Source organism: Somniosus microcephalus, chromosome 20 (genome assembly GCF_052327205.1).
Source record: "Somniosus microcephalus isolate GS21.2 chromosome 20, FLI_Smic_1.0, whole genome shotgun sequence".
NCBI classification, from domain to species: domain Eukaryota; kingdom Metazoa; phylum Chordata; class Chondrichthyes; order Squaliformes; family Somniosidae; genus Somniosus; species Somniosus microcephalus.
This window is the reverse complement of record NC_141006.1, coordinates 62,746,200-62,766,301: the sequence shown is the minus strand read 5'-3', so window position 1 is coordinate 62,766,301 and position 20,102 is coordinate 62,746,200. Positions and strand designations below refer to the sequence as shown.

Sequence of the window (20,102 nt, the reverse complement as noted above, 5' to 3'; positions counted from 1 at the left end):
TGCCCCGGGATGCGGACAGAGTCGTTTGCGGGTCTTGTGACCTCAGAGCCGATCGTAATTGGAAAGTAACAAAAGAGTTGGGGCAGCGGCCACATCATCAGGGAGTGGGTGCGGGGTTGGCTGTGTTGCTCTCTGGGAAGTTCCAGGTGCTGCAGGCAGAAGCTGTAGAGGAGCAGCACTCAGCCAGTTGCCATGGTGATGAGGGCAGCATCTCCCTCCTTCTCCTTTGGCGCCACGGTTCTGGGGCCTCTGTTACACAAATTCCGCGCTCCCTGCGGGGCCATTCCTGAGCGGGGCCATTCCTGAACGGGGCCATTCCTGAGCGGGGACATTCCTGAGCAGGGCCATTCCTGAGTGGGGCAGTGACATGTTTTAGGAGAGGAAATGAGAAACAAGTTTGTGTGAATTTTGAGCTGTACGTGAATCCGTTTTTAAAAATAAAATGATCCTACTGCAGATGGGTTTGTAAGATCAAGCTTACAATCATTAGGTGAAGCAAGAAAGCATTTTAGCAGAAGGAAGAAGAGTGATTAACTCAAGTTTAACTTACTTTTATTTGCTACATTTTACTAAATCCAACATTGCACCAGCGATGGATTTATGGTTTTAGTTTTGTTGCGGATGAAAGTTCATAAAAACTTTAATAACATAAAAAGTGGGGAAAATTGGAGCTTACTTTTGAAAATCAGAATTCTGGCGTCAGGTTTATATATTTAGAAATGTTGAGGCACCTCACTTTCTACAGGCCAACCCAATTAGCACACCTGTCTGCTGAAGAATTCAAAGCACCTGGGAGCAACACAGGTTGCCTTTGTCAGAAACAAAAATATGAGCATTTTTTTTTAATTCTGAAAATTGTTTAAAGCTGGAAAAAAATATGGGCAAGTGATATTAATTTGACCGTAAATAAAGTTGCAGAATGGGCATGTAAATGACAAATGAATTCCCATATAAATAAGTGTGAGGTGGTGCATTTTGTTCGGAGGAATAAGGAGGCAGCCTACTCCTTGGAAAATAAGAGACTAAATGGGGTAGAGGTGCAAAGGGATCTAGGGGTAGAAATTCACAAACCATTAAACGTAGCAACGCAGGTTAAAAAAAGCCATAAAAGAGCAAATAAACCACTGGGGTTCATTTCTGGAGGGATAGAATTCAAAAGCAGAGAAGTTATGTTAAACTTGTCTGATTGTCTCATGATTTGAGACAGTGTGGTAGGAATATGGCATTACTGTACATATGCTTTTAAGTGGTTGCTGTTGCTGCCATTGTTGTTGTAAAAGTTGCTTTTGTTGTTGTAAAATTTGGCCATGGATGAAAAGGTCGCGTTCAAAGGAGTTCGTGGCCCGCTCAGTACAAAAAAAAATAGAGAGAACATTGAGTGTAACGTATCCAAGTTTGCAGATGATACAAAGTTAGGTGGGAAAGTAAGCTGTGAGGAGGAGGCAAAGAGGCTGCAGAGAGATATAGGCAGGTTGACTGAATGGCAAGAACAGGGTAAATGGAATACAATGTGGGGAAGTGTGACGTTATCCACTTTGGTAGGAAAAACAAAAAAGCAGAATATTTTTTGAATGGTGAGAGACTGGGAAATGTTTGCACTCAGAGGGACCTGGGTGTCCTTGTACGTGAAAGTTAACATGCAGGTACAGCAAGCAATTAGGAAAGCAAATGGTATGTTAGCTGTTGTTACAAAGGGATTAGAGTATAAGAGTAAATAAGTCTTACTACAATTATACAGGCATTGGTGAGGCCACACCTGGAGTACTGTGTACAGTTCTGGTCTCCTCACCTCAGGAAAGACATACTTGCCTTAGAGGGAGTGCAACAAAGGTTCACTAGCCTGGTTCCTGGGATGAGGGGATTGCCCTATGAGGAGAGATTGAGTAGACTAGGCTTATATTCCTTAAAGTTTTGAAGAATGAGAGGTGATCTATTTGAAACATATAAAATTCTGAAGGGGCTTGACAGGGTTAATGCTGGGAAAATGTTTCCCCTGGCTGGGGAATCTAGAACACGGGGGTCACAGTCACAGAATAAGGGGTCGGCCATTTAGGACTGAGATGAGGAGAAATTTCTTCACTCAAAGGGTTGTGAATCTTTGGAATTCTCTAACCCATAGAGCTGTGGATGCTCAGTCGTTGAGTATATTCAAGACAGAGGTCGATAAATTTTTGGGAATGAAGGGAATTGAGGGACATGGGGATAGTGCGGGAAGGTGGAGTTGAGGTAGAAGATCAGCCATGATCATGTTGAATGGCGGAGCAGGCTCGAAGGGCCAAATGGCCTACTCCAGCTCCTATTCCTTATGTTCTTAAGAATGAATCAGCAAAGATAGAAGGAATGCAGAAAAAGAGAGAAAAGTAAGATAGGACATGTACAAAAGCAAAATACTACGGATGCTGGAAATCTGAAATAAAAACAGAAAATGCCGGAAATACTCAGCAGGTCAGGCAGCATCTGTAGAGAGAGAAACGGAGTTAATGTTTCAGGTTGATGACCCTTCATCAGAACTGGAAAAAGTTGGAGATGTAAAAGGTTTTTAAGCAAGTGTAGGGGCAGGGCGAGGGGGGAGGGGAGGAAGGAACAAAAGGGAAGGTCTGTGATAGGATGGAAGGCAGGAGAGATTAAATGACGAAAGGGATGATGGTGCACGGGAAAAGGAGATGGTAATGGGACAAGTAAAGAAACAAAAGATGGCTCGAGATGAAGTGTGAATGACAATGGCAGGATCATCAACATAAGACATGTGCCCTGCTCAATCTCAGGGTGGGCACATCATTCCCCCATCTGTGTCGTTCAAGTAGAGCTCAGGCAGAAAGAAATGTGATGTTATAGATTATGCTTGGATTTTACAATTCAAAGTGACAGAATTGTGGGAACATTTATTTTAGCTTTAAAAATGTTATTTTCAGCTGCTGCAATTGTTTCAGGACACTCAAATCTTCACAACTTCTTCATAGTTTCTACAAAGGCCAGTGAAGCCCACGGCATTTAGTTGGGATGCCGCCGAGAATACCCTAGGCTGGTGCAACCTCCTGCTTACCTTCACTTTCATCCAAGTCAACCAGCAACAAGGCAGTGCAGATAGTTGATTCGGCAGCACCTCCCAAACCCGCGGCCTCCACCACCTAGAAGGACAAGGGCAGCAGGTGCATGGGAACACCAGCAAGTTCCCCTCCAAGTCACACACCATCCCGACTTGGACATACATCGGCCGTTCCTTCATCGTCGCCGGGTCAAAATCCTGGAACTCCCTCCCTGACAGCACTGTGGGAGTACCTTCTCTACTCGGAACTCTGACACGGCAAGAGAGCCCCAGGTGGGCAGAGGAAATGCTTCAAGGACACCCTCAAAGCCTCCTTGAAAAAAGTGCAACATCTCCACCGACACCTGGGAATCCCTGGCCCAAGACTGCACAACGTGGAGGAGAAGCATCCGGGAAGGCGCCGGACACCTCGAGTCTCTTCGTCGGGAGCAAGCGGAAGCCAAGCGCAGGCAGCGCAAGGAGCGCACGTCAACCCAAGCACCCCACCCACCCACCCCTTCAACCACCGTCTGCCCCACCTGTGACAGAGACTGTAGGTCCTGCATTGGACTCATCAGTCACCTGCGAACTTATTTTTAATGTGGAGGCAAGTCATCCTCGGTTCCGAGGGACTGCCTGAGAAGAAGAGTACCTTCACCACACAGACTGCAACAGTTCAAGAAGAAGACTCATCACCATCTTCTCAAGGGCAATTAGGGATGGGCAATCCCTAATATAACATATCTCAATAGTGAATAAAAAATAAATGTAGCGTCCAATAAGTTCCAAAATTAAGAAGCAGGTAAGTGGAAAGGGTGTCATTCACCTATTTTCCTATTGCATTCAATTTAAGTCTTTAAAATAACAAAATGTTTTAGATTCCACATCGACTGTGAGGGATCACTTCCTCAGTGCAACATCAAGGAGTCGGCCCTTTTATGTATATTGTTTCAAATATTTGGCACTTTTACCATTTTTTTTACTTTCAGATTGATTATAAGCTGCTCGAGTTTAGCTTAATCAGAAAAGAGCATAAGAATTCTTAGGAACAGGAAACAGCCATTAGGTCCAACAAACCAATTACCAATCAGCCCCAGTTAATGGATAGTGATTAGAAGTGGGATCTCGGATTGCTTTTTCCTCCCCTTAGCCCTCTGCCCTGATCAAAAGCATTACCCCACAAATAGCTCTGTGGGTTATTGAAGGAGACAAGTAGGCTGGATGAAGCTCGTTACTCAGTGTTGAAGTGCTGCACTGATTACAGACAGCATAGCGTCTGGTCTGCTGAGAAATTCACAAGATGATTGATAATCATCATTATACGAGAAGTACTTAGATCGCAGCTTGAGACCTTTGTTTTCACTGGCTCTCTAATCAGCCCATGCAGAGAATTCTTCAGATACACGCACATGCCTTTTGCGCTTCTGCTGGAGCTGAAATGTCTACTGTTGTGCTATAGTTCCTGGGTTGCTCGGCAATGTCACCATATAGCAGATGCAGCAAGGTTAATGGAAATAATCTTGGAGACACACTGGGGAAGGGGTAACAAATCAACAGTGTCTGACAGAATATAAACAACAATATCTCGGAGTCAGCTCCTGTGTATATAGTATGAGCAAAAGAAGACCCCCTTCAGTACAGGTGGATTGTAAACTGACTTCTTTGACTTACTTCCAAATATTGAGTATATATAATCAGCATTGAAGATGTAGAGGCTGTGATTTATTACTTCTGACATATGAGTGGAATTTTACATTTCCTTAAGTCTTTGCCGTCTTCCCCTCATTAATTATTAATAACGGTTGAAATAATCTGACTTGAAAGAAAGACACGACAGATTCCATTTCACTCCTATTTTTTGGAGTGATTCAGAAGCTCTACAGGCCAATTATTGTTGAAAAATAGGTTACTAACATAAGGAAGGCTGCCTGTTCAACATGTTCTTCCCAGTATCATCTGTTGTGAGGATGCTGTGGTTTTTGAGGTGAATGGTTTTTGTAATTCATGCTGCTCTGAACCTCAGGGCCTGAGCACACTGTCCAGGCTGACAGTCCAGCGCAATACCGAGGGAGTGCTACATTGCTGGACGTGCACTCTTTCTGATGCGATGTTAGACCAACACCCCGCTACCTCTTCTGTAGGGTTTCCAGCCCTCTCAGATTGGCAGGCAAATCTCCTGGGGCCACTGAATGAACTAGCAATAATTTTAAGATTATGTCCCCTCGTTCTTGATTTCCCCCACCAGAGGAAATAGTTTTGCTGTATCTACCCTTTTGAATCCTTTTAACATTTTAAACACCTCGATCAGATTACACCTCAACCTTCTATACTTGTTGCTTGATGGCATTGTTGATGATTCCTTCCATCACTTTACTTATAGTTGGGAGGAGGTTAATAGGGCTGTAATTAGCCAGGTTAGATTGATTCTGTTTGTTGTGGATAAGACATACCTGGGCAAACTTCCACACTGTTGGGTAGATGCGAGTGTTATAGCTGTACCAAATTAACTGTAAATTAACTGAAAATTAACAGAACTTCAAATAAAACTTATCAAATTAAATTATAATTACGTTACCTGGGGTGACGATGCACTCCAGTGCCCGCAGCGCCCACCAGTCTCGGAAGACCTCAAGTGTGCCGGCGGACACTGTGTGCTCCATCTCCAGGGCCACCCGGGCGCGAACATAGCCGCGGAAGAGAGGCAGGCAATCGGGCCGGACGACCCCCTCGACCGCCCGCTGCCTGGACCTATTAATGGCCACTTTGGCCAGGCCCAGGAGCAGTCCCACGAGGAGGTCCTCCGATCCGCCCGCTCCCCTCCGCACCGGGTGACCGAAGATCAGGAGCGTGGGACTGAAGTGCAGCCAAAAATCGAGGAGCAGCCTCTTTAAGTTATAGGTGTACTGGTGCAGCTTAACTCAGCGAGTGGCTAGCTCTGGTACACTGGTCTTCAGCTTTGTCTTTCAACATCCTTTACTTGTAAAAGAACTTGCATTTGTATAGCACCTTTCATGTCCTCAGGATGCCCCAAAGTGCTTCACTGCCGATCAATTACTTTAAAAGTAGTTACTGTTGTGAACACGGCAGCCAATTTGCACACAGCAAAGCTTCACAAATAGCAATGAGATAAACGACCAGATAATCTGTTCTGATGGTTTTTGTTGAGGGGTAAATGTTGTGAAGAATACTGTGAGAACCCCCCACTCTTCTTCAAATAGTGCCGTAGGATCTTTTTCATCCACTTGAACAGGCAGACAGGCCTTGGTTTAATGTCACATCTGAAAGACCGCACCTCCAACAATGCAGTGCTCCTTCAGCAGGCAACATGATCACCATTCAGATTCTCCGGGAGTCTGCTGGAATGTAAGATGAATCTTCCAAGCACTGCTGCTAGCAACTGGGGAGAACAGTAGAGCTTTGTGCCCTTGGTTTGCGCCTGTGTTCTTCCTTTGCCTACGCATGGGCATTCTCCTGGCTCTTGGAATTCTCACACTTCAAGTGCTAGCCGAAACCGCAAGCAAAGGCACTCGGTTACAGGGGACCCGACCTTTCTTTGGTAAGTGCAATGACATTTTCAAACCGTGAGCAAGTGTCACATGATCAAATGTCATATGATCAGCTACCACGTGATCAAATCTACAGGAACATGTCCAGCCAGAGTTGGTAACCCTACTCTTCCGGTTGTTTTTGGTTGACATTAAAGAACCCATGGCACTTTACGAATAGAGCAAAAAGTTCCCCCAGTATAACGGCCAACATTCCACCATCAACTAATGCCAAGCACAAATCAATTATATATTCCTCTCACTGCCACTTGTTGGATCTTGTTTTGGGCAAAATGGCTGTCACATTTGTCTGTCTAGCAACAGTCACTGGACTTCAAAGTAATTAATTGAATGTGAAGCACTTTGAGACTACACTTCAAAAGTACTTCATTGCTTGTAAATCGCTTTGGGACTTCCTGAGGTCATGAAAGGCGCTATATAAATGCAGGTTCTTTCTTCTTTCTTTCATTGAAATGGCACCACCTTGTGGTAAGGCTCTAGATGCAAATGACTTTACAAACAATTTTGCAACGGAATGATTTTGGACGCACCGGGGTCGATGTTAACTTCTGGGTGTCTGCAGCTCGCCCATTGCAGCAGCAAAGAGACCGGAGCCACTTTGAGGCTCGGGCCTCATTTAAATAGAACAAAAAGCAAAATACTGCGGATGATGGAAATCTGAAATAAAAGCAGAAAATGCCGGGATCACACAGCAGGTGAGGCAGCAACTGTGGAGAGCGAAACCGAGTTAACAGGGGCAATTTTAACCTCACCATCGGGAAGCGGATGGAATCAGCGGCAATGCTGGTTTTTACGCTCCGCCTGATTTTACTCTCCTTTGAAGTCAGTGGTCAGTAATATTGGGCGGGATGTAAAACCAGCGTTCCACCCAATTCCCGTGGATTTCTCGCCCGGGGAGTGAGGTAAAATTATCCCCAACATTTCAGGTCGATGACCTTTCATCAGAACTGGAAGACGTTGGAGATGAACAGCTTTTAAGCAAGGTCTGCTAGCATTGACATCAATGGAGCTGAATGTTGGACAAGGACAGGAATCGAAACCTCCCGCTTAGCGCTACCACCTACGACAATTTTCTACCCCCTAAACCTGCTAGTCTGTGGCTTAATACCACACCAGACAATGCCTTTACACAGTAAGCAATTGGAAAGTGGCATATGTTATAGAATTATCTAACTAGAACTGCCCTGGCAAGGAACATTGCCAGTTAAGAGCCATGGAGCTATCTAGTCACCTGAACTGCCGAAAAAATAAAATGGCGAATTAGGGGAGGAGTTCGCCCAAGTCTTTAACCTGTAGTAAAAACAGAAAATGCTGGAAACACTTATCAAGTCAGTCAGCAATTGTGGCGAGATAAACAAGAGATAACATTTCAGATCGATGACCTTTCATCAGTACTGGAAGATGTTTAGAGACAGTTTTTAAGCAAGTACAGAGCCAGGGAAAGGGGGCGAGGGAAGGGAAGGTCTGTGATAGGGTGGATGGCAGGATTGACTAGATGACAAAAGGGATGATGGTAATGTTAAGGGGTTGGTAATGGGACAAGTAAATGGAGGTGTAAATGGTTACCGCAGAAGAAGGGAAGCAGAATAGCAGAGGGGGAGGGAAGCATGGCAATTCTGTCAAGGAAGAGAAGGCTCCTGTGTGATGGGAATGTTACCTGTAGTAACTCACTCTGTAACCATTTCAAATTAGAGCCTTTTATTGTCACTGAAACAGTTTGGGAATAGGATTACCATTATTAATAGAAAGGGCCTTGGGGAGAGAAAGCGATATAGCCGGTATAATTTGCAAGAGATAAAGGCGATGGGACGCCATGTTCATTTTGGCCACTTTGCACATGTATCAAAGGTCAATGGCTCTGTGATTCTGCTCTGCTCGGGAATAAAGACTCCCTTGCCAAACTCAATCATGCAGATTACCTGTAGGGTTTTGAGTTGTGAGCTATTCAGCACCATGCTCAGAGGCTTTAGCCTGAGTGATACTGAAATACTTTTATTTACTTGCCGTGATAACAGGGCACTTAGAAAATAATAATATGATTAGGCAGAGTCAACACGGTTTCATGAAAGGGAACTTGGTTTGACAAATCTATTAGAGTTTTTTGAGGGTGTAACTGACAGGGTAGATAAGGGGGAACCAGTGGAGGTAGTATATTTGGATTTTCAGAAGGCATTTGATAAGGTGTTACACAAGAGGTTCTTACACAAGATTAGGGCTCATGGGATTGGGGGTAATATATTAGCATGGATTGAGGATTAGTTAACGGACAGAAAATAGAAAGTAAGAATAAGCGGGTCATTTTCGGGTTGGGAGTTTGTAACTAGTGACGTGCCACAAGGATCAGCGCTTGGGCCTCAGCTATTTACAATCTATATCAATGATTTTAGATGAGAGGACCAGATGTAATATATCCAAATTTGCTGACAAAGAGGTTGCAAAGGGATATAGACCCATTAAGTGATTGGGCAAGAAGGTGGCAGATGGAGTTTAATGTGGGGAAATGTGAAATTATCCACTTTGGTAGGAAGAATAGAAAATAAGAATATTTTTAAAAAGATGAGAGACCAGTAAATGTTGGTATTCAGAGGGATTTGGGTGTTCTTATACACGAATCACAGAAAGTTGACATGCAGGTACAGCAAGCAATTAGGAAGACAAATGGTATGTTAGCCTTTATTGTAAGGGGGTTGGACTACAAGAGTAAGGAAGTCTTGCTACAATTATATAGGACCTACAATTATATACTTGCCTTAGAGGGGGGTGCAACAAAGGTTCACTAGATTGATTCCTGGGATGAGAGAGTTGACCTGTGAGGAAAGATTGAGTACAATGGGCCTATATTCTCTGGAATTCAGAGGAATGAGAGGTGATCTCATTGAAACATATAAAATTCTTAGAGCGCCGAAGGGTAGATGCTGAGAGGCTGTTTCCCCTGGCTGGAGAGTTTAGAACTAGGGATCATAGTCTCAGGATAGGGGTTCAGCCATTTAGGACTGAGGAGAAATTTCTTCACTCAGAGGGTTGTGAATCTTTGGAATTCTCTACCCCAGAGTATATTCAAGACTGAGATCGATAGATTTTTGCACATTAAGGGAATCAAAGGATATGGGGATAGAGCCCAATCCCATGAGCCCTGAAGTGGATTTGAGGTAGAAGATCAGCCATGATCTTATTGAATGGTGGAGCAGGCTCAAGGGGCTGTATGGCCAACTCCTGCTCCTATTTCTTATGTTCTTATGTTATGTTCTTGCCATAATCTGGGACCTTGACTGACCAGTGCAAATTATATTTACAAGAATGGTTCCAGGGATGATGAACTTCAGTTACATGGATAGACTGGAGAAGCTGGGGTTGTTCTTCTTGGAGCAGAGAAGGTTGAGAGGAGATTTGATAGAGGTGTTCAAAATCATGAGGGATCTAGACAGAGTAGATAGAGAGAAACTGTTCCCATTGGCGAAAAGGTCGAGAACCAGAGGACACAGATTTAAGGTGATTGGCAGAAGAACCAAAGGCGACATGAGGAAAAACTTTTTACGCAGCGAGTGGTTAGGATCTGGAAAGCACTTCCTGAGAGGGTGGTGGAGGCAGATTCAATCGTGGCTTTCAAAAGGGAATTGGATAAGTACCTGCAGGAAAAAATCTGCAGGGCTACGGGGAAAGGGCGGAGGTGTGGGACTGGCTGAAGTGCTCTTGCAAAGAGCCCGCACAGGCTCGATGAGCCAAATGGCCTCCTTCTGTGCTGTAACCATTCTATGATTCTATGACTAGGCAGGAAGTCTACCCAGCAGTCAGTGAGTTAGCTATTCCAGTAAATCCATCCGCTACATTGACTAAACAAAACCTGCCAAACTTTTATTACTAATTTAAGTTGAAGCTGCATAGTGAACATGGAATAAAAAGCATAAATGTGAATTCTGAAAACCTGAAATAAAAGCAGAAAATGCTAGAAGCATACAGCAGAAATAATGAAGAATTATAACCAGAATTATAACTTGGACATGCACTCACTACGTGCTTCATTTTATAAATAGATTTTTTCCAATATATCCACATTTGGAATCTGACATCATGGGGGAAAAATTCAGTATCGCCCTGTTTGGGGCGCCATTATCGGCCGTGCGCAAAGTTTAGCACCCGGTGCTAATTATCGCCTCCGACAGCAAACTTGGCTTTTATCGCCCCTGGAGGTGATTGGAGCGCTAAATCAGACGCTTCACACCTTTCTTAAGGCGCAAAGGCTGAGGAGCGAGGCGCTACCTCAGAGCGCTGGTGAAGCAAGGAAGGGCAAATCAAAATGAACCTGCAAAGTGCTGCTCAGTACCCAAAACTCCTTCACACAGCGTTGAGTCAGTCAGTCAGTCAGTCAGTCAGTCTCTCTCTCAAAAATGTCACCGACAAAAAACAGCAGGAAGCGGTCGCCTTTAAATAGCGCTCCCCCAGTCCCTTTCTGACAGCAAAACGCTCCCCTCAACCTGTCGTTGCTAGCGGCAGGCGGTAAGGCAGGGGGCGCCACTCAATATCCGGTCCGGGGCGCTAACGGGGTGTTGCGCACTCGACTGACGTCACGATCTGCCGGCGCAGGAGATCGTGGCGGTAGTGTTTAGCGCCGCCGCAAAATGTCTAGTTAATTTCGCAAGCGGCGCAAACATCACCGCGCCCGGGCGCTAGTTGCTTTGCGCCCCATTAGTGCCCTCTTAAGGCACTAACGGGAGGCACAAACAACTGAATTTTTCCCCCTACGATTTATAAACTCACAGAAAAAATGACACTAACAAAATTCTCGTCAGCTACTGAAAGAGGTTGCAATATTTAGAAATGTGATCCATTTCGAGCAATCACTTTACTTTCAGTGAACATATCATGCTTCTTGTATGAGACAAGCAGAGTAATGAGCATCCGGGCGAGGTGGTCAAGCGGTAAAGCATCGGTCTTGTAAACTGATGAATGTGGGATCAACCCCTGTCCATGTCTTCATTGGGATTGAATCTTTAAATTGCATAGACTAGGCAGTGTACGATATTTTCTTTAGCATAATCTAATTCACACAGTCATAGAGTCATAGGCCTAGAAATTCAGTTGCTTGCGCCAGCCGGTAGCACCTTAGGAGGAGGAGATGTTGGGCGCTAGGCGGCTAGCGGCCGGGCGCAGCGCGATCTGCGCCTCTCCCCAACTTCACTCAAGATTTAGCGGCGGCGCAGATCCTGACGTCATTTCCTCGTGCAACGCCCTTTGTGCGCCCCAAACCGGAAATTCAGTGGCGACGCCCTATTGTGCGCCTGGTAGAGGGGAACGGTTCTCAGTCGATGCGGGGCGCGGGGGGCGCAAATTAAAGGGCACACCTCCTGCAGTAGAAAAGGCTGCCATTTTGCAGCACTCCTTCTTTTTGAGAGACGGATCTTTGCAGAGAGACAAAGGTAGAGAGCTTTCTGCTTTGGCTCAACACTCGGACAGGTACTTGTGGCTTCAGGCCACAGCTTTCCACTTGCCTTTGCCTTCAGTGTCATATCATTGTTTGCAAACATATAATGGGGGCTGCAATGGGTGCAAACGCTGGCCTTCTCCATTGCATTCAAAGGGCTCACAGACGCCGTGAGAGAGTGGCAGTCAAACAAATCCACCCTCCCACTTTAAGAGCTGAGAGTGTCTGCCGTCAATCAGCAACTCGCCGCACCTGCGCTGCGCCCGCCCTCGGGGGTATCGCCCCGGACCGCCGGCTTAGCGCCTAATGATAGTCGTGCATCGCCTGTTTTAGTGCAGCAGCAACCTCTTGGGGCGATGCGACTGAATATCGGCGAAGGTGGCGCGAACCTGCGCCGGGCGCAAACTTTAGCGGCCGCCCGACTTTAGCGCCCCGAACGTGGCTATACTGAATTTCTAGGCCATAGAGTTATACAGCACAGAAAGAGGCCTTTTGGCCCATCGTGTCCGCGCCGGCCATCAAGTCCTGTCTATTCTAATCCCATTTTCCAGCACTTGGTCCGTAGCCTTGTATGCTGTGGCATTTCAAGTGCTCATCTAAATGCTTCTTGAATGTTGTGAGGGTTCCTGCCTCTACCACCCTTTCAGGCAGTGAGTTCCAGATTCCAACCACCCTCTTTTTTTCCTCAAATCCCCTCTAAACCTCCTGCTCCTTAACTTGAAACTATGCCCCCTGGTTATTGACCCCTCTACTAAGGGGAAAAGTTCCTTTCTATCTACCCTATCTATGCCCCTCATAATTTTGTACACCTCAATCAGGTCCCCCCTCAGCCTTCTCTGCTCTAAGGAAAACAACCCCAGCCTGTCCAGTCTCTCTTCATAGCTGAAGTGCTCCAGCCCAGGTAACATCCTGGTGAATCTCCTCTGCACCCTCTCCAATGCAATCACATCCTTCCTATAGTGTGGCAACCAGAACTGCACACAGTATTCCAGCTGTGGCCTAACTAGCGTTTTGTACAGCTCCATCATAACCTCCCTGCTCTTATATTCTATGCCTTGGTTAATGAAGGCAAGTATCCCATATGCCTTTTTAACCACCTTATCTACCTGTCCTGCTGCCTTCAGGGATCTATGTACATGCACACCAAGGTCTCTCTGATCCTCTGTCCTTCCTAGGGTCCTACCATTCATTGTGTTTCCCTTGCCTTGTTAGTCCTCCCAAAATGCATCACCTCACGCTTTCAGGGTTAAATTTCATTTGCCACTGTTCTGCCCATCTGACCAACCCGTCTATATCATCCTGTAGCCTGAGGCTTCCCTCCTCGCTATTTACCACTCCACCAATTTTTGTGTCATTTGCGAACTTACTGATCATACCTCCTACATTCATATCTAAATCATTAATGTACACTACAAACAGCAAGGGGCCCAGCACCGATCCCTGTGGTACACCACTGAACACAGGCTTCCAGTCACAAAAACAACCTTCGACCATCACCCTCTGCCTCCTGCCACTAAGCCAATTTTGGATCCAATGTGCCAAATTGCCCTGGATCCCATGGGCTCTTACCTTCTTGACCAGTCTCCCATGCGAGACTTTGTCAAAAGCCTTACTGAAGTCCATGTAGACTACATGAACTTCACTCCCCTCATCCACACACCCAGTGATCACAACAGAAAAATGTTATTTTAATTTAAAAGGGGCATTGCCATGGGGGTAGGATACTGTTCTCTCTCCAACCAGACTGATGGACTGAAAGTCTCCTCCTTGTTGTAAGGATGAGGAATAGCGAACACTTCTGAGGTTCTGCACATTGGTGGGGCAAAGTAGAGGAAACTACATCTGGTCCATTCTGTGCTTGACACTGAGTACCAAAAGTAGAAATGTGTTCTATCCCCTAAGATCACATGGTTTCGGTTGGGGTGGGAAGTGTATATATTGTGTGATGCACAATTGTGTGGGACACGTTGGATGGACTCAAGGGTCTTTTTCTGTCTGTCGTTGTTTGTATGTTCGTAAGGCCACAATATTTTTGCAGCTAGTTTCTGGTCAGACTGAAGAAGCATAGACGGTGGGAAAAGTTCAGGTTTAATTGCAGTAAACACATTTTCTTTAGTGACGGTCATCGGTGGAAGGCAACCTGTCAGGGTGGAATAGAAAGAAAAAAAGGACTTGCACCTTTTACGACCTCAAGACATCCCAAGCGCTTTCCAGCCAATGAAGAACTTTTGAACTAACAACAGAAAATGCTGGAAAAACTCAGCAGGCCAGGCAACATCTGTGGAGAGAGAAATAGAGTCAACGTTTCAGGTCAAAACCCTTTGTCAAGACAAAGTTATTTCGGATTTCCAGCATCTGCAGTATTTTGCTAAAGAACTTTTGAACTGTTGTCAGTGTTGTAATGCAGGAAACGCGGCAGCAAATTTGCGCACAGCAAGCTCCCACAAACAGGGATAATTATTTGCCAGGACACTGGGGAGAACTTCCCTGCTCTTTTCGAATAGTGCCATGGGATCTTTTATGTCCACCTGAGAAGGCCATCAGGGCCTGGTTTAACATCTCATCCGAAAGACCACAGTGCAACACGCCATCAATACTGTACAGGAGTGCCAGCTTAGAGTATGGGCTCAAATCTCTGGAGTGGGACTTCAACCCACAAGCTTCTGGCTCAGACTTGTGACATTATTCTGCAGTTTGGACGATTGCCTTTCCTGATTGAGGAGTATTGCTGCAGACGTCCTCCCACCCTGTAGGCGGCGCTGTGGCGGCGGGCTGTCATTCCTGGCGTCGCCGCAGCGATCCTCCCAGCCTGCGGGCGGCGCTGCTGCGCCCGAATAAAAACCGGACTCCCGAAACCCGAGGGTTTCCGAAAAGTGCCGAGGCGGACTTGGTAAACAGAAGTCCAGAGAGAGAGAGAGAGAGAGAGAGAGGTGTGTCTGTTTAGCGACAAGTTCCAGAGCTCCGATTCGATCACCATGGGAGCCTGCCTAGGAATCTGCTCCTTGGCCAGCTGCGTGAGTACCTTTACCCCAGGGTGGGTGAATGGGGGGGAGACAGGGGGTTGGTGCCCGAGTCTCGCTGTTTGGTGTCCAGGGGCCTTGCACCACTCCAGCCCGGGACTCTCGCCCTCCCAACAGGCCGGCCAGCCCTCACTCAGTTCGCTGTGGCCTCTTCCCATGTCGTGTTGGGTTTTTTGCCCATAAATCACAGCCCTGACATTCCCCATAATGTTGGCAGAAATGCCTTTTAATTAAATGCAGCTTTTAAAAAATAGAAATAAACTTGCTCCTCAGGAGCTGGGAATTTGCACACTTAGACTGTTTTTTGTTTAAAAATTAATCTTTCACTTCCCCTTTGAGGAAGTTGCTGTCAGATCAACTTTAGTTTCCTTATAACTTTATTTCTTCATTTTTGAAATTGTATTTTTTTTAAATTTTATTTTAAGTAGACAGCATTTTTTGTGGCGTAGTGTGTGTCTATATTTTATTTTGTGGATGGACAAGAGCTTGCCATTTTCTTGTTGCTTAGATCATCATGATGTAGTTTCATGTGATTTGCATCATCATTGGGACTGTGCCCTTTTTAGAGGGACACTCACTTCTCTAACCAGTCAGGAATGCTAGGTGGAGCAAGTGCATATTGTTTGAGTCCTTACTACCAATGGTTACAGCTCACCTAATCTTAATTTTTTCCCTGAGGCGGGATACCTAACATTTACAGCTGAGTGGCTGAGATTGGGGTCTCTGGCGTGGAGGATCGAAACAGCATTGTTCCAATCTAGGACATTGTCTCCATTGCAATCTGGCCAAATGTTTATTCGAGCAATGTATTTTTCCCCCTAATTGATTGATTAGTTAATGGAGCTGTCTGGATCTGCCTGCATGCTGTGAGTGTATATAATTATTATACTGGGTTATCATGCTAAATTATTACTGTTTTTGCAGAAGGGATGTTTCCCCAAACTGCTCTGATAAATGGTATTACGTACTATTTACAACACAGAAACAGGCCATTTGGCCCAACAGGTCCATGAAGATGTTTATGCTCCACGCGATCCTCCTCCCACCCTCCATCTAGCCCTATCAATATATCCTATTCTTTTCTCCCTCATGTGTTTTTCTAGTTTCCCCTTGGATGCATCTATGCTATTTGCCTCAACTACACCTTGTGGTAGTGAGTTCCACATTCTCACCACTCTCTGGGTAAAGAAGTTTCTCCTGAATTCCCTATTGGGTTTATTAATGACTATCTTCTATTTGTAGCCCCTAGTTCTGGTCATTCCTCCAAGTGGAAACAACTTCTCTGTCTACTGTATCAAACCCTTTAATAATCTTAAAGACCTTCATCAGGTCACACCCTCTCTCTTCTAGCGAAAAGAGCCCCACCCTGTTCAATCTTTCCTGATAGGTATAACCTTTCAAATCTGGTATCATCCTCGTAAATCTTTTTTGAACCCTCTCCAGTGCCTCTACATCCTTTTTATAATCTGGAGACCAGATGTAGTTTAACCAAGGTTCTATACAAGTTTAACATAATTTCTCTGCTTTTCAATTCTATCCCTCCAGAAATGAACCCCAGTGCTTTGTTTGCTTTTTAAAAAAAAAAAAAAATGGCCTTATTAACCTGCATTGCTACTTTTAGTGATTTGTGGATCTGTACCCCCAGAGCCCTCTGCTCCTCCACCCCATTTAGACAATTGTTTTCTAAGCAGTATGTGGCCTCCTTATTCTTCCTACCAAAATGTAGACCTCACACTTCTCTATATTGAAGTTCATTTGCCAATTACAGGCCCATTCTGCAAGTTTATTAATGTCTTCCTGTATTTTGCTGCAGTCCCCAATTTGGTGTCGTCTGCACATTTTGAACTTGTACTTTTGATTCCTGAGTCCAAATCGTTTATGTAAATGGTGAACAGTGGTCCCAGCACCAGTCCTTGTGTAACACCACTTCCCACCTTTTGCCAATTTGAGTAACTCCCTCCCAGAGCGATGGCTCTTAGCTGCACCATGTACTTTAGCACAATCGATTTTTAATAAAGAAACTACACTTGTGTGGTGGTCAAATGTTCACAGTATAGTGACATTAATAAAATCCAGCAAGTTTGAATTAAGTAAAATATGACTTGTTCCCAGTCACATGGTCCCAATAATGACATGTGCCCCCACTGTGCCTTTGCTTTGAATAGCACAGCAGTGTTTATTTTGAAGGATGCTTTAACTTCCATTTGTTTCAGGGTACATTTATACTACAAGTTTAATTTTGGTGCACTGGTTCGAAACTTGCAGTAGGCTGTGGAGCAAAATGGATTGAGAAAAAAAATCATTCTTGGTCTGTGGGTGTTGCTGGCAAGGCTGGCATTTGTTGCCCTGCGAAGGTGACGGTGATAGTGGAACCTCTGCTTGGACTGCCGGTAGTGGTTTGATACTGATTCCTGGGATGGCAGGACTGTCTTATGAGGAGAGATTGGGTTGACTAGGCCTGTATTCGCTAGAGTTTAGAAGAATGAGAGGGGATCTCATTGAAACGTATAAAATTCTGACAGGGCTAGACAGACTGGATGCAGGGAGGATGTTTCCCTTGGCTGGAGGGGGGGGGGGGGGGTCTAGAACGAGGGGTCACAGTCTCAGGATACGGGGTAGGACATTTAGGACTGATGAGGAGAAATGTCTTCACTCAGAGGGTGGTGAACCTGTGGAATTCTTTACCACAGAAAGCTGTGGAGGCCAAGTCACTGAATATATTGAAGAAGATAGATAGATGGATTTCTAGACGCAAAAGGTGTCAAAGGGTCTGGGGAGAGAGCAGGAATATGGTATTGAGATAGAGGATCAGCCATGGTCATATTGAATGACGGAGCAGGCTCGAATGGCCTACTCCTGCTCCTATTTTTTCTATGTTTCTATGATACAAAGCGATACTGTGATTTTGATACTGAGAGGCTCGTTCTAGACTATTTCAGAGTCAGCCTGTGGTGTGGGATTGGAGTCACCTATCGGCCAGGGGACGGCAGGCTTCCTTCCCTAAAGGACATTAATGAACCAGTTGTGTTTTTATGACAGTCAGACAACCTCGTGGTCACTTTTACTGATACCAGCTTTTTATTTCCAGATTTTTATTTTTAAACTGAATTTCAGTTCATATACCATATTAGAGTAGCTTTAAATGCTTGGAGAGGTGAAAGTTTGCAAGTAAAATTGAGACTAATTATTTTAAAAGTTCATTATGAATTTATTTTCAAAATGTTTGGGCAGTTACCACTTTGCTATCAGAACTCCTGTGTGTATGTTTCTCTAATTTTAAAACATTGAGTGTTGCAGTTTTATCGAATGATACAGCACAGAAGGAGGCCATTCGGCCCATTGTGCCTGTGCCAGCTCTTTGAAGGAGCTCTCCAATTAGTCCCACTCCCCTGAAGAAATGCAGGTCTTCAGTCTAAAAAGTGTGTTTTTACTTTCAGCACAATGTAAGTGTTACTAGAAAGCTGACCAGTTTGGAAAAGCTGCATGTGGCTTCACTTGCATAAGCTTACTGTGAACAGAAGTTAATTGGGACTTAACCCATGTCCAATGCAGGTCATGTTGAGTGAAAATAAATATCATTATTGGTGCACTCAGCTCTTGTGATTGAAATGATACCTGGCTTCAAGCCCCAGTTGGTGGCACTCTCAGTCAGAAGACTCTGGGTTCAAGTCCTACTCAAGGACTCGAGCACATAATCTCGACTGGCACTTCAGTGCAGTAATGAGGGAGTCCTTCAGTTTTGCTGCACAAAATTACTGCTGCGTTTCCCCACATAACAATAACAGCAGTTTGCATTTCTGTTGCACTAATTATTATGTGCAGAGATAAGAGTGCTTTACAGGGTGTTGGATAGTGAGTGGTCACCGAACCAGGGGAGTGGGGGGCGAGGGGAGGGGAATGATTCAGGAGGATGCAAAAGCACGGTTAAAGAAATGGGTCATAAGTTTTTTTGAAAGCAGGAAGGGAGGTGACAAAGCCGCGATACTGGAGGCGAGAGTTTGAGGTCAGGAACCTAAGAACATAAGAAATAAGAGCAGGAGTAGGCCATTCGGCCCTTCGAGCCTCCTCCACCATTCAATGAGATCATGGCTGATCTTCTGCCTCAGCGCCATTCACCAGCCCTATCGCCATATCCCTTGATGCCCTTACTAGTCAGAAATCTATCGACTTCTGGGGTTGGGGGGGGGGGGGGTGAAGATTGAGAAGTAGAGGTGTGTTGGAGGACAGAGGATGTGTGTCGGGACATGAGGCTGGCGACAGCAATTAGGGAGGGATGAGGCAGTGGTGAGATTTGAAGATGAGAACAAGAATCTTGAAGTAGATTCTGTGGATCACACAAAGCTGATGGAGCTTGTCGAGGACACGGACGATGGAGATACAGACCTTGGTGTTGAAGACACTGGCTGCGATTACTTTCAGTTTAAGGATGGTGGAAGCAGGGAAAATGGTTTCCTTACTTAAGGAATGATATATTTACCTTTTTTGAGGGGGTGCAACAAAGTTCACGAGATTGATACTCACAATAAAGAAGGCATAAACCGGGCAGTGAATAACCTAAACAATATTTTTGATAATTTGGCAACAAGGTCAAACTTGAAAGCTCGCAAGAACAAACCCAAAACAAAAAACTATGAAAAATGGTTTGACCCAGATTGCCATAACATGAGGAAAAAACTTAGAAAAATATCAAACCAAAAACACAGACATCCAGAAAACGAGGAATTACGCCTTACTTATTGTCAGACACTAACACAATACAGAAACACACTCAGAACCAAAAAAGAGCAATATATTAAGAATACACTCAGCTCCATTGAGGAATCCATTGATTCCAATTGTTTCTGGGACAACTGGAATACATTGCACAAAAAACAACACGACGAATTGGCCATTCAAAATGGAGACACATGGGAAAACCACTTTGAAAAATTATACCAGAAAAACACACTAAGGCCAGAGCAACACCAAATATGCAAAAAACTGGAAAAGCTTGAAATGGCCATAAAAGATAACCAAAACCCGCTAGACTCCATAATAACAGAAAGAACTTTTTGAAAAACTCAAGGACCTGC

At 44.9% G+C, this 20,102-nt stretch overlaps 1 protein-coding gene across 1 annotated transcript in view; it reads left to right on the top strand.

Moving 5' to 3' along the window:
- Window positions 1-14,896: 14,896 nt before the first annotated feature.
- The window catches only part of LOC147103337 (serine incorporator 1-like), a 39,899-nt gene continuing 34,693 nt past the window's right edge, over window positions 14,897-20,102 (top strand). The window contains exon 1 of the mRNA XM_085962818.1: window positions 14,897-15,024. Coding sequence (XP_085818944.1) covers window positions 14,986-15,024 — 39 coding nt within the window. The 5' untranslated portion in view covers window positions 14,897-14,985. The remainder of the gene's footprint in view (window positions 15,025-20,102) is intronic.